The sequence below is a fragment of the Petromyzon marinus genome, chromosome 3 (assembly GCF_048934315.1).
Source record: "Petromyzon marinus isolate PM22_M1 ecotype Great Lakes invasive population chromosome 3, UKy_Petmar_22M1.pri1.0, whole genome shotgun sequence".
Lineage (NCBI taxonomy): Eukaryota > Metazoa > Chordata > Hyperoartia > Petromyzontiformes > Petromyzontidae > Petromyzon > Petromyzon marinus.
Genome location: NC_133669.1, coordinates 22,388,849 through 22,404,273, shown reverse-complemented (window position 1 = coordinate 22,404,273; position 15,425 = coordinate 22,388,849). Strand labels below are relative to the sequence as shown.

Genomic DNA, 15,425 nt, shown 5'->3' with positions numbered 1-15,425 from the left:
GCCACGCCGTGCAAAGTGCACTCACACGCAGAAAGCGTCGGTGGGGAATCATTTTAAAGTGTTCAAACCGCTTAGCAAAAAAAAAAGGGCTTTTTTTTGCAATGCCAGACAAATTTTTCGCGATTATAAAACAGCTTCATATTTCTGCATTAGGCGAAGGTGGCAACGTCAGTTAGGATTATATAAAAATGAATGGCCAGGTCCGAGAGGGCTTTTTTTCTTGTGAGCAATTTTTGCAGCTTATGCATGAAATCTTATGCAAGAATAAAGGGCAGTCAGTCATGAACCAGCCAGGAGGAAATAGCAGGATCTGCACTCTCTCTCAACGCAAATCTAGCCACACTCCTCCGCCAATAAAAACCACTGGCCACTAGTGCAGAACAGAGCTGATGTAATGCCCACAGCAGATAATGTCACAGCTGGAGGACATGTTTTCTTTCCTAGCATAGCTGTACACTCCCAACATGCCTTTGGATACAATTTATACGTAAAGCATTTGCGTAATGTATCAACAGTGCTCAATTCTAGCGAATAATCTTGGCGGGTGCTGACCATAACTGCTGCGAGTGAATTATGTTTTGAGCTGCAGATTTTTTTCTGCCAAAAAAATGTTCCATCTGGAACGTCATTAAGCTCATGTCCATTGATCACCTAAGCACAGGGACCAAGTGTTGACGTAAGGACATTAAGATGTGCTCCTCCCCGGTCGCTATGCAGCTGTTTCACAAACCACAGTTGTGGCATCGTTGTGTGCATATTCACCTGTGACCACTCTGGAGATAATAAAAAAAAAGTTGCAAGGAAAAATATCACCACAACATGAAGCGCAAATGCAAACGCTTGCATTGTTCTCACTGCCATTTGTTTATTCGACAAAGTCTCCCTGAGTCTCAACACTCTTTACCATGAGGGTTTTGGGAATGGTGATTCTTGGCCAGCTTTATTTGGTGCCGCGGTGACGAGATGTTAACGCCCTCGCCTGGTATACAGGAGGTCGTGGCTTCGATCCCGACCGTGACTCCTGCTGTATATTTGGAGTTTGTATGTTCTCCCGCGTGGATTTTCCTCCAGGTCCATCGATTTTTCCCCTCCACATTGAGGAATTGACATCACACGTTCAGAGTATTTGGCTGCTATACATTCCCACGTGATGAGCCACGTCGTTGAGCTATCATCTGTGGTCAAGTCGCTTGTGAAAAAAAACAACTACATATCTCAGTGTGCCTTACCTGGCATAATAAAAAGTTCTGAACGAGTGTTTGGTATGTAGGAAGAAATGGGAGTAAGTGGGGGAAACCCTACCGTACTAGGGCATCGCACTCAAAGCTCTGCACAGATGGATTCAACCCAAATTGCTGCACAACCATTACCTGGTCACCGAGCATCTCAGCGTGTTTTGGAGTTTCGCAAGTCGCGTGCGATCGGTCCACGAAGACTCCGAATACAGGTTGCGCGTCAACATACCCGGGGGGTGGGGTGAACTCGGGCGTTGTCGGTGGCATTTGAAATGAAAGGGAGGCCGGCGAGAAGTTTAACGGCGGACTCCCACTCATGCCGCTAAGGGAGCCACTGCATTACCGGATGCTGTGGGCCTACCCCAGCGTTTTGGCGCGTGAGTAAGGTCAGCCACGCCACACGCTTGCTCAGGCCGGAGCTGGGCCCAATTAGGCGGGCAGTTGTGGAAAGTGTGGGGCAGTGGTGGAATCTAACGTGGCTACAAATTTGACGCTTTTGAGTCTGCGGTTTAAAACAAGGCTGTGTGCGTGATATACTACACGCGATATGGCGAGGTCAGGTGACATGCAAGGCATGAGGTGGAAGGGCCGATCCTGTGGCCACGATGGCATCTCATGGTGTCTACAGGTAACCGTTAGTATGCATTATTACAGTTATTGGTGGAAGCTGGTTACTGACAAAGACACTTTCCCTTTACTGTCAATACCGATTTCTTTAGAACTTATTTTTTCTGTTTCGTGTTGTTGTGCTTCCCCCCCACCTCCGCTTAGCACGGTTGGCTACATGCGGCGCGAAAGAAGTTCAACGTACACACACACGCGCACACACATGCTTGTACAAGTATCCCTCATTTATATTGGTCGAGCGAAGCAGAATCGCACACGCCAGTGTCGGGGCATCGCGGGTCGAAGTGAACGAGAGATCTTTTGTGTGACCGCACGAGTCCCAGGAGATTCCCCCAGGAGATCGCCCATCGCTAAGCGGCGTCGCGTTTGATATGCTTCACCAACCCGTGCTGACACTGCAACCTGCACCCCCCCTTCAATTTTTTCGTGCTTTGACTTAAAAAAAACGCTTTTTTTTACCCAGCGACACTTCATTTGACGACGAGTTCACGCGCGTGACACAAACCTCTCGCTTGTGGATGGAAAATAAAAACAATCCTCGTAATTTCATGAACGGTCATTGCTAAGCAAGAGAGCGTGTTTTACGTGTGTGCGTTTTCCAGCACGCTGGCCCGTGTATTAAGGTCGTTTCTCTCCGTTTTTTGTTTGTTTGCAGGTGACAAGGCGAATCGAGTGTTTTGTGCCCCGGTAGACTGATCACCCAATTTGAGCGAATTTTATTTGCAATTTGGTAAAGCACAGCCCAGGGAAATTCACGGCAGAACGGTGGCACAAGGGCTGTTGGTGTGGCTTTTGGCTGTCCGTCCTCGTTCCCTTACAAGCCCCGCTCTGAGCCAACGTGTGCTGACACGGACACACACGCACACTGCATATCAACCCACAAACAAGCGCGCATTATCTTGCCGCCCTTGTTGCAGACAAAGCAAAATTCGAGCACCGAAGCAAGAAACCAGCTTTTGGCTCAATTCTGGAAGTCAGCATTACTCGTGTGTGGCATTGAAGTGTTTTGGGAAGAGTAGCATTTGCCTACAGGAATTTGTTCAGCGCAGGCTGGTAAATAACATTTCGAGTTTGACGCTAAGCATGCAAGTACAGCAACAGGGGATTGTGGGAAGTAAAACCGATTTGTTCACTGCCCTTACAGAGGAAGAGAGTGCATCACATTGGCATTTAAGACCGCTGAAATTCAATTTCTAGTGGCCTTATTGCAGATTAACTTTTTGCTTGTTGGCGTGTGTTGCTCAGCGTTGGCCAGACATGGTTCACAACTCAGACCTAGGATAGCACCACACGGCAACCAACTTTTGCTTTTGCACCCCGACAACACAAAATGTATAGGACAGTACGGACAAACAGGGAAATAAAGAAATTCCTGGACAGTGTGCTTGCAAGCCATGTTAAGATAATTTTTTGAAAACCAACAAAAAAGAATGAGCATGAATTGTTGGGTTGTTAAATAATATGCGCCTTTAGTATAGCATTACATTAATTCATACAATCACCTGTCTCGTTCATTCAGTTGTTTACATGTTCATATGTAAATTAAATTATGAAACTGGATTTTCTGTGAATTGTCAATGAGCATCAGTCAGTGCCGAGTTCAAAGCATTGGTTCCATGAGACTCAGCACTGAAACAAACCCAATTATTGCCAACATCCGTTTCCACACTGAGGAGGTGGTGGGCTTAAAATAACGATGACATAAGCGAATTTCTGTGGCTGAGTCAGGAACCTGTGATACTCTTCACTAGCTGCTAACATCTTTGGCAGGTCTAATAGAAGACGTGAGGAAGAAAAATACACACACGCGATCAAAACGCACCTGCTTCGTGTCTGAACAGAGAGTGCACAATTGCGGCGTGTCAAAAAAGTGATGCGCGTTGCAAGATTACCAGAACTGCGTTATTTTAGCAATACACGTCATTACATTTTATTCCCGTCATTTTGCGGAACAACAAAAAACGGTGCTTCGTTTGGCACTGAGCAGAGGCAGCCTTCTGAAGAGTGCAGCGAAAAGCCGGCAACCCTGAAAGGGCCACGGGTAGATTTACCAGCGAGAATCCCATTATTGTCTTCGTCTCACTGCAGCGATTGGCCGCATTAATATTTCAGCAAGTTTTGTCAATACCCTTATCATGAGGGTCAGGGGTGCCTTGCTGGCTTGCAGGCCTTTCCACGTGGCCAGACAAATTGGTAATTTAGGAGGGGGAGGGGGGGGTCCTCCAGTGCAGCTGTCACTTCCGCACTGGAGCGACCAATAAAGAAATTTCCACGGGTCATCAATTTACCAAGAAATGAACTGCATCAATCAATTTCTTTTTCATCAGCTGTTCCCCACTGCTTAGCACAGCCGTATGCCCCACTTTGCGCATAAATCAGCTGGAGGGGCCATCCGTGCATGGAGGGTGGTGCGTGTGGTTATACAGTAGCGCAAAACTATGTCTATGTGTGTTCTACGGTGAACATAAATCTCCAGAGGAGATGTCAGACATTTATCCAGCGCAAGATAGGGTGAGCGTCCCAGCAGTGCTGCACGCTTGTACACAATTCGGAATTCAATTTTTTTTGTCATCCACCAATCCCTCCTCAAAAATAAACCAACATTAAAAGACAACCACTTGCTTATTCCTTTGACCTCTCCATTCCTCACACACACACACACACTGCTGACACAAGCGTTAAAAAGCTAGCGGCTGTGACAAATAAAAGTTGCATAGAGCTTATAATGTAAAATAAAAAAGGCCCCTTTAAACATTTATGTAGTTGACATAGCCTTCATTTCCAGAGCATGTCATGCATTTTGCATACACTATTCAATGAGGCCAGCAACTTCCTTGTTTTCCCGTTTTTTTATGTCTGCGTTCACTTTACCACGCCCAGACACTAAGAAAATTGCCATCTCCCTAAGTGAATAAAAAGCTTTCCCGGTGCCAAAGCACACTGCGCCATCTCCCCAGGGTGCCCGTCTCAGACCGGCCCACCATTGAGATAAATGCATGTCGATGCTAAATAGTTACGCCTGCAATTCCAACGTGTGCATATAAATTCCGCAGACATGCCACCGCGTGCAATGGTTCGGCTCAGAAAGTGGTATGCTCCAGAGATGTACGCTCCCTTAATTGTAGGTCCAAGGCAGACACCTGTGCAATAAAACACAGTAGTGGGGTTGCACACCCCTTGCCAATGCTCTCTCGCTCCATTGTACAAAGGGGTCAAGCACGCAAGGGGCACTAATATGAAATGGTAAAGAAAAAAAAATGGCACAGCAATGTCAACATGAGCACCTGAACGGCTTTCCGTGAGAGAGAGAGAGGAGTGCGGGCGGGCGTCGTGTGATGGAACGGTCTGGGGCACCGGAGAGTGATCGATGTGAAATTGAGTCACTGCCGGCAGACCGACAGACGGACAGCCATGCGGACGGAAAGCAACACCAGCCTACGAGCTTGGCCAGCGATCGGGCTGCGACAAAATCACTTAAGCACACTCCACGTCGGTGGTTCGCGGTGCCGGCCTAACATTTACAGAAGCCAGCCACAAACAGACCTTCTTAAAACGAATGCGCCGAGGCGCGTCTGAAGCAAAGGCAGTTAACGCGGATGCGTTTCTCCCCCCCCCCCCCCCCCGAAAAGCAAAACAAATTAAGCATTTACGAATATTTGCTGAAAAGTACGAATTTCACCGATGGCAACTGATACAGAGCCGGATGCGCACATTTCGCCTCGCAAATGGATCATTGTGTTTTGATCTCGTTCCAAAACGGTTCGCACATTTCAGAACCTTGGAGAGCTCCCAGCACCAGACGCATGGGGATAGAGAGAAATATGCGATCCTTTTTTTAACACTGAGCTATATGAATGGCGCAGGCCCCAGTGTTTGCACGGGGCCTGTGCGTGCGTGCATTTGTCCAGGCCAGTTATATGAACAAAGCCAATATATCTAAAGACGCTCTGCTCCCCCCCCCACTCACGAAACTATGCTGACTTACATCTCAACAATATCGGTTCTCATGTGGCAATATTTACGGAGCAAAAACGGTCCAGAATAAAGGCACTACGTTCGGGGCAGCATTTCTCTGCAGTTGTTGCGCAGCCGATCGATGGCGCTGTTGAAAGAAAGCTTGTTAAATTGCTGATTAAAATACTTTTTTCCCCTCCTAGTTGTGTTCAGACCTCACGGAGTGCACAATGCCTATAGCAGACAAAGCTATACTGTCCAATTAAGGAAATTGATCAAGCCAGCAACATTGCATTTGTTGTGATAGGGCTTTTTACTATTTTTTTTTATCTTACAATGCCCCTCCTCAACTCTCTCCCACCACTCGCTTGTCAGTACGAGGCACCTCCTGCTAATTGAAATGATGTACATCATTATTTTCGACTCTCAAACACATTCGATGGCCACAAGGTGCAGATAAACATCGAGCAAAATATCTGATCTGTAATTACACGGGTGTCTTGCGTCTGACATTTCTATTTGTGTGCATCTGGCTGTGCGGCGGTTCTATTCAACCGTATTTATTTAGCAGCAGTAGCCGGAAGGTAAGGTAACCGGCAACACGGGCTACACATGAACCAGAAATGACATATGGAAAAATATCAACCAGAAAAGAATGACATTAGCTAAGTGGATTTCTGGTTTTCCAGAGTATTAACGATATATATCATCCCAAGCAAACATTTTATTGATCAAATATAGAATGAGCACGGTTACAAGTAGTCTTTCGTTCTACATTATTTGCGCAGTTCTAAATATTTATTAATGTAAATTTGTACGTGCATTCATTCCAAAACGTATATCAAGGCAGCAAGGTGCCTGGTACAAAGAATGAGCGAAGACTGTAAGCCTTCGAAGCACCTTCCAAATTACATGACACAAACGTGTATATTGGATCATAAATGAGTGCACCAATATGCAGGGAAATCCAAAAGTTTTGAGAATTAAATGAAGTAGTAACTTTTTCCGCAAAAAAAAACAGGACAAATCTGAATTGTATTTTGAAGCTACAAAATTATATACTGATCGAAACCAGTAACACGTAGGGCAATGCATTAAACATTGTTCAATGGTCCAATCTCAAAGATGATTGAGCACCCTTCAGACACACAAACACACAATACACTGCGCGGCATGCGCCGTTACAATTAAGTCCCAACAACACGTGACACTTTGGACATCTAGCCGAGTTCAAGTCTGCCTACCTAATCCGCGGCTCCCATGGCGCACAGAAATAGCCAGTGTGCGTCGGCCACTTTCCCTCTGTGAGCGAAGCACACCAGCAGCAGCTGTCACGCACTGAAAGCTACACCAGGGCTGCATGATTGGCGGGGGGGGGGGAGGAGGAGGTGGTGGTGGAAGAGAACTGGTCCGGGCAGGGGGAATGAGTGAGTTAGGCGTCGGCGAGCCGCTGCGGGGCAAAGCCTGCGTGGCTCACCCGAAGAGAAGGGGAGACGCAGGCTCGCGGTAAACAACGAGTCAGCGCTTCTGACAGAGGGACACGCGGCAGTGTCCACGCCATGTCCCACGGTCACGCGGGGCCCACGGTCACGCGGGGCCTCGCGATGGGCGGGGGGGGGAAGCATGGCGGGGCGAACATCTCTGTATAAAATGTAGAAACATGCCTTTGGACTATTTTAGATGATTTTGCTGATGCGATAAATGACCAAATGATGGGCCACTTTTGTTGAGCTATCGTTTGTGGCTAGGTCGCTTCTGAAAAATAAGTGAATATCTCAGTGGCCTGTGCCTGGTAGGATGGGGATGGTTTTAGTTTTATTTGGATGATTTGTTGACTTTCCCGTACTTTGCACGACTACCAAGTGTTTGTACTGTTTGTTGTAACGTTCGTACCCGCCCTACTATAAATTAATGAAAAAGAGCTTTATTGCTCATCGGATTCCTCTGGTATAAAGACAAATTCTGAAATCAACGATGCCGTTTTTTTATCTCTCTGTGCGCACCCGAATCCAATGCCGCAACAATGCTAATGGTTGGCGTTTGTCACACGTCAGGAATTTTACAACCGGGACGTAAAATTAAAGTTAAGTTTTTTTTCTTTCTTTCTCTCAGTGGCTGCGCTGAACTTTCGACAAAGCCTGTGAATGGCTATGAATAATCAAGCTTCAGACTGTATAGCCTCCGCTGGGGTTTAAATTTCATTTTTAACTAAGTTATGCTATTTTCTTAATTTACTTTTACTGCGGCACATTTCCTAGTGATTAGGCAACAGAATTTAAAAGGCACGGCCGGCCATAAAAATCAGTATGCACAATAAATATCATTATTTTATGTGCTTGTTAATGGAATTAAAATTTATAGGCTTAAATTTCCGACCCGGTGAAGGAAATTTTTCGTGTCATGATTATTCATGTTAAAAACGGGACTGTTTCCACAGCTGTCATTATTATTCTCATTACTAATGTCAACTGCAGTAGTTTCCTTTTTTTTTCTTCTTCATAATTTAACCTTCTCGCCAAACAAATAATATCGGATCTAAACGAAGGCGGGCGGGCGGGGGGGGGAGGGGTGGTGGAACCGACCTTGCTGGGAACCAAAAGTCAACGTTTCAACATCGCAGCGGATGTGGCGGAGATGAGAGCGTTGAGGCTTTTTCACGGTGCGGTCTTGCGGCCGTGGTTGCGGCTGTTAAGTGGGCATTAACAACAGCAAAAACCAAACACCACCCTGAGGTCAGCGAAGGAGCAGTTCCGTGGCTATTTTTTTTTTTGGAGCATCCGGAGAAAAAGCATTCACTCTCTGCGGCTGTGCACCACGCGGACGCTGCGCGCCCGCTTTCCCAAATCCAACCGACCGTTCTCCCACTGCGAAGGCGAGCGCGCTCCCGCAACGGATATGCAATTTTATTTGCCGCTTTTCTCTCTCTCTGCCGGTCCTCCAGCCGCAAAGTTAGTAAGCATGTTTATTCATTTGCTTTGTTTTTTTTTAATACAAGTCCGTGTTTCAAATTAAGCGATCTGACTATTTTTTTTTCATTTACTCCCCCCCCCCACCCACCCCCGCTCGAAGCAGCTTAGAACTTTCGCGAAATGTAATTCCACCAAACTGTCAAGCCCACACGCCTGCCCATTGCACTCATAAGGGGCGCGTTTCGCGGCCACCGCGAAAACGAGACGCGATGGGGGTTAAATGATCTTATTCTCGACCATTTCTTTACGGTGTGCACGTGTGTGCTGTACGTGTACGGGGCGAGGTTCAGCGGTTAGGTAGTTCACACCACTGTGCCGTGAACGTGCTTTGACCCAGGTTTGATTCCCAGTAATGGACAACCTTGGTGGCATCTGAACCTGTTTTGAGCCTTCCCTCATGCCACTTTAGAGTACAGCTGTGTGTGTATGTGTGTGTATAAGCACCAGTACTGAATAAGACAAAAGTGTCCAATTGTAGCCCTGGTCACATCAATCCGTTGTGTGACGCACGAGCCTGAATAGGTTCTTTCTAGCAGCACTTGCCCCAACAGTCTGTGTGTGAGATCTTTGTCTTTTGTATGTGTGTATCAATATATGTGTGTGTGTAACGTACATCGACTCAGCCTCAAATAAGTACCTGGTGTGGTGTGTAAACATCGCCACTAAGGAAAGAAAGGTGGACGGGCGTGGTGTTGGCCACCCCCCCCCCTCGTGTGCCGTGCCTGATTTCAGAGGTGCTCGCTAACAGCACTTGCCCCCACAGTCGGTTTAGGCTATACGGGCGATCTGTGTGTGTGTGTGTAATGTTACGTTGAGAGTGGCGGTGTGGTGTTTAGCGTAACGCGCGGCAAACTCGGTGGACCCGCGTGCGATTTCCCCTCACGGCCAACGACAGTGACGAATATTTGAACCGGTGCTGGGCCTCCCCTAAGTCGACTTGGCCTTAAATGAGTACCTGCGGTGGTGTGCAAACATCAGAACTGGGCAGACAAAGACGGCCGCGCGTGGCGCCGGCCAACCACGGACTTCGTGTGCCATGCGCACGTTCATATGTGCACGGTGCAGCACCTGCCCCGAAAAGTCTGTTAAAGGCTATATGGGGAGCGTTGTATTTGTGCGTTGCATGATGCACACGCACATTGGAACGATTCGTAGATAAATGTGCGTGTTCATCGTGTACCCACACATCTGTATGTGCGTGCACAGACACACGCGTGTGATTCCACACAAAACACACGTGTCTGCTTGCGTCATGTAGATATGCACACCAATCCGCCCACTTCCACCGTGATTTACAGTGAAGTAAGATAACAAGAAAATTGCCACAGATTACATACAATATTAAAACTACATTTCACGGCTGTATTAAATTACGTCATGAACACTTCATACATTCTGCATGCAATTTTAAATATTTCCCCATCGTTAAAGGGATTGCACAGAAATTGTAGTCGCTTCAAAAATGGTGCACAGGCAAAACCTCCACTCTGGCCCTTTTACAAAAAAATGCGTGCCTTTTAGAACAAAATTGCTTTGACTGGGCCAGTGAGGAGCCCTATCATTTGATGGCAGCTAGATGCAAGAAATGTTTAAGCAATTGGGGAGAAAGGCAACGCGAGACACGACCACTGAAGAAGCTAGTGTTACACACCCTGGGCTCCAAGCGTCTTGCATGGCAAAATTACAATGAATGGGTGGCAGCGGTATAGCTATGTAATGGATCAATGGGTGATAGCATTCGTCTCGCGAGAAACAACATCGCTGGTCTCAAACACACACACACACACATGCGCGCGCGTCCTAACACGCGAGCTGTTGTGGATGGAGTTCGCATAACTACGGTTTACATTCCAAACTATTCGTGGATGAGACTGCGTTCATTACGAATTAATATTCATCGCGAGCATGGATTTATTGCCGCCGTAACGTTGCTTAGTTATAAACCAACAGGTCGATAGTCGCGAATTGCGCTTCAAATATTTGTGCTGCATCGTAAGTGAAATGACCCTTGACATTTGCTCCCCCTCTCATTCCGCTGACCAATTAATGCTCTTTTCATTTATCACGCCGTAGGACCCACGGAGACAAAGTGAGATGCACATCTCTGTAGACTGGAAAGGAAGACCATAATCAGCAAAATGACCCGTTATCCCTGCTGCGAATCAATAACAAAGTATTCCGCCTGTGTAGCAACATTCATCATACATGCGCTCATTTCCATACGGGCATCGTTGCTATTTGTCTTATTGATTTGCAACATCCCCAAACACAGACCCTTGTCCACAACAAACTCCACCGCCCGCACGCACGCACGTACCCCCCCCCCCCCACCACGCACACCCTCCGGCAAGTTGGACCGCGTAGAATTTTACACAACGCGAAAGATACCGATGTACGCGCTGAAGACTAACACATTTTATTGTCGGCGACGACGAAAGGGGGATGCGTAGCGGTGTGCACGGAGAGGGAAAGCACTTTGCTGCGTACACAGAGACGGAGAACGGAAAGAGGTGGGGTATGACGCAGACTCGGCACGAGATGGAAGAAAAAAACGTAGCAGAGAGCAACAATGAGAGAGAGAGGAAGAGAGAAGGCTGTGTAAAAGACAGAGTTGGATATTAAGAGAGGGAGACGGACATCCAGAGCAAAAGAGCACAGAGACAGGCAAGCAGGCAGGGAAAATCACATGGGTTGGTGGTGGTGATGGTGGTGGAGGGGCAGTGGGGAAGAAATAAATATTTCAATGAGAAAACCAAGGAAAGAGGATACATGTGAGTGGGTCACGGTACCTGAATCACCCCGGCTGCGGCATAGCACTGCGCGGACTGAGCGAACACTGGTATGCCGTAGTGATGGAGCACCACAGCCGGTGAGGATAACATGGCCCTTGGCTTGGGGGTCTCGTCAGGTCGGTTATGCTCTGAATAGAGGGGTTCAGCACAGCTGGTCTTCTTGGTGCACCGGGAGACGAGCGCACGGCCGGGTGGTGCTGGGCAGGGGGGGGGGGGGGAGCTGCGACAGTTCTCGAGAGGCGGGCGGGGGGGGGGTGTCGCGCTGGTGCGGTGAATTTGGGCGCTCTCTCGGAAGCCAAGGAAAAGAAAGGAGTTACTTTTGTTGCTTTACGGAAGACGGGCCAGCTCAAGCCGGCGCGAACCGCGGCAGGTCGAGGTGATGGTGGAGAAAAATAAAAACGGTCGGTAATAAAAAAATATATATTTAAAACTACCCCGCTTATCTATGGGTGGGGCAAGCTTCTGGCGTTCCCAACACTCTCATGACACTATGCCGTGGGGGGGGGTGGGGGCGGGCAAGCACGTTGTGCTCCTAGTCTCAGCTTGACGCGAAATCCTTTGCTCGGATGTTTTGCTTCTTCCACTGCTGCTGCTGGCTGCTGGCTGCTTCGAGCTTAGTGCACGCAAGCAACCACCGGTAAAGGAAGTGCGTTAGAAATATTACAGCGGGGGGGGGGGGGGGGGAGGGGGGATACCCCAAGTTGGGCTCAGCACGACGGTGGGGTGGGGGTGTCAGAGCAGCAGCGTAGACGCACGCCACAATTGGCTTCCAGATTCGGCAGCTGGGATTGGGCGAAAGCCGTCAAGGAGGGAGGGAGGAAGGGAGTGGTGGTGGTGGTGGTGGTGGGGGGGGAGGAATAAAAACGATGTGGTCGGCGGGCTGATCCAATCACGTGTCCGCGGCCCGTAGCGATGTAATGTACATCTCAGCAGTTCACCTTGGCGGTTGCGTTCGCTCGCTCCCCCTCTCTCTGTGTGACAGGGATCGGGGTGGGGGAAGGGAGAAGGGGAGGGGAGGGGGGTGCCATGTCATGGGTACCCACGCGGAGGAGCGCCGGGAGGGGAGGGGGTAGGGGGGGGGGGATAGGGGGGCTGTAGGGGTGGGGCGGGGGGAGCGTCGTTGCACGACCACCCGCCCACACTTGGTCGCGACGCAAAGCGTTTGTTGTCAAAATGTTTAAGGAATATACGTATAAAACTGGTAAGTAAAATTAATCAATACGAGTGCGCAGGCATTGTAGGACGAACGAACGCACGCCCGCTCTCTCTATAGATTGTGTTAACATTCTAAAACGTGTGTATTTGTTGAAACGTATATCGAATGTAAGGTGGTGGGCGGATGGGGAAGGATGTACATCGTCGTCACACCGCAAGAGATCAGCGAGCACGAGATGCCACTTATTGCCCCAATCTCCTTCCCTCTCCTAATTAGCGATGAAGACAGCCGTGTGGCTTGCACCACGTCACCCCCAACTTTGCTCCCGTCTCACCTCGGGGGGAAACTAATGAGTCTGCTGTGGGGCTGACACTGGTGACATTCTTCATCCGGTTAGGATTTTTTTTACAATAATCGTTGCAGGGAAGTCATCGTGGAACGCTGAACACTTAACACATTAGCAGCAACAACAACAACAACGAAACCACACGAGCACATCAAACGGCGAAAGAGAATCGAGCGAACGCGACACTTTCGCTGGGCGTCGACAAGCGCGCCGAAATGAAACGCAAAAAAAAAAGCGGCTCACCAATTTTAGGGACGACGCCACCCCACCCCCCCCCCCGCACGCAGCCCCCCTTATTGGCACAGGGAACATCGAATGCCACGCGGGTATTTTGGGCCGCGGCATGGGCGAAGGCCAGATCTAATTGCGCTGCACGATGTTAACGCCGCGTGTGCGTGCGCGCGCGCGTGTCAGCCCCTCGACGTGAATGTCTCTTGCAGGAATGGAGGAGCGCGGCGGCCCTCGCTTCGCGGCTCCAGAAGGGCGCCGTTGGTTGCGGGTGGCGCTGGCGACGGAGCGGGTGGTGAGGCTGGGCAGGGCGGGGGCGCGGGGGGGGGAGCGGTTTCCGTAGACGGTTGGGGCCCAATTATCTACAGCTGCCTCTTCGCGTGGTGTAATTTGTACGGGGCGTGGGGATAGTGAGGAGTAGGATCGGGGGTGTCTTACGGACCTTTTTGTTGTTGTTGTTGTTGTTGTTTGACACCCTACAAAGCCACCCATTTGATGGCGGGCTTTTTTTTTCTTCCCCTCTTCCCGATCTCGGTTAATGTTTAAGCCGCAAGTTGTCAGAGGAGTGCGTAACGTGCGATAATGTGGTTCCATGTCCCACTCCTGGTGTGCTGAGTTATAACAATCCACGGGCATCGGGGAGTTTTGGGTAATTCCCATTGCGTTAACTGGAGTTCCATTCAAAATACGTCAAATAAGAAATGCAGAACAGTAACATGCTCAATGATGTGGCCTTAAAAAAATGTCCCTTACAACTTGGAAATATTAAAAGACGTTTTAATAATGCGCCCGTAATATCCAGGAACGCAGAGGAGAAATTCATATATTCCGCATGGAAATGTATGGCAATAAAAATTGCGAGCGATGATTAAGGAAAGACTATCATTTTGATGTGGCGCAAATGAAACATTTTACATTGAAGTGCCGACATTGGAAATTGTGTGTGGATTTAAGGAAAGAATAAAAACAAAAAATCCCAAGTTGCTTCCATAAATTAACAATAATAGAACACTTACTTTTTGACTTGGTTAATTCATAATTATTTTTACATTTAGGGTGGGGGGGGGGGGAGGGGTGTAACAAAAAAGTTAATATTTTAGATCATACCCAAAGAATGTATTCAGGCACTGCTAATCCCGCATTGAAAGGAACCACGCCGCACTTGGCAATGCAGTGCTGACGACGATGAGGCACACAACCGAACAAATGCCGCCTTGCGCTCCAACAAACTGCCGCTCCCTTACATCTGAGACGTGGCCAACGCGTCAATAAAATGGCAAGCGGCTCCGTCAACTGAAGAGCAATTCGTGAAAGCAGGGGAGACACTCTGCGGGGGGGGGGGGGGAGGGGGGGGGAGAGCCCCGTCGGTTAGCTCACGGTCCCCGCACTCAGGTAAGTTGCGCGGAATCCAAGAAGTCCAATTGTAACGCAGTGAAACATCGAGGCCGACTGTAGCCGGTGCTTTGGCTTTACTTTTGTTTTTCTCTCTCGCTCTCGCGCTCGCTCTCGCGCTCCCGGGCTGAAGCCAATGAAGGTTTGAACAACAAAAAAACGAGGGACGCTAGCGTGCTGCTGGGATCATGTCTATTTGTGTTCGGCCGCATCCGTGCCTGCGTTCGTCGTGCAAGAGGCTGCCCCCCCCCACCCCACCCCCACCCCATCCGCGTCCCTTAATGCGATCCACTGCTCCGATCATTTTCGTTTGGTAGTAACACATTGCACACGCGGCCACGGGCGACAAGAAAACCCAAAAAGATTGTGGCACGCTCTGGGCAAACACGCTATGGGGGAGAGAGAAATGCCACGAGAAAGATTTGTGAACGCAAGGGCCTATTGGCGGCTATTTGCGACGGTATCGCCCCAACCGCCCACCACACACACACACCACAGCCCGCACGGGTCTCACACTCTCTACGCCACCCTACCCCCAAGATCATTCCGTCTTCCCCTAGGCGTGCCTATATTGAATCCTAAAACATTATAACGGAGCCTTTCAGACTCACACTGCTTGCAAATAAATACATTCATGCCAGTGTGTGAGGGCCTGCCTTCCGTACAATGACGCATACATCAGCGAAGCCCATGCATTTTTAAGCGGCGCGATCTTCTGAATAAAAA

At 48.9% G+C, this 15,425-nt stretch overlaps 1 protein-coding gene across 7 annotated transcripts in view; it reads right to left on the bottom strand.

Annotated features, from left to right (window-relative positions):
• Positions 1-15,425, bottom strand: part of RBFOX3 (RNA binding fox-1 homolog 3) — a 308,060-nt gene that overhangs the window by 56,668 nt on the left and 235,967 nt on the right. Inside the window, exon 1 of one of the 7 annotated variants that reach the window (XM_076052889.1) lies at positions 11,575-12,256. The exons of the other annotated variants lie outside the window; for them this stretch is intronic. Coding sequence (XP_075909004.1) covers positions 11,575-11,667 — 93 coding nt within the window. The 5' untranslated portion in view covers positions 11,668-12,256. Of the gene's footprint in view, positions 1-11,574; positions 12,257-15,425 lie in introns of those variants that run through there. 7 annotated transcript variants of the gene reach the window in all.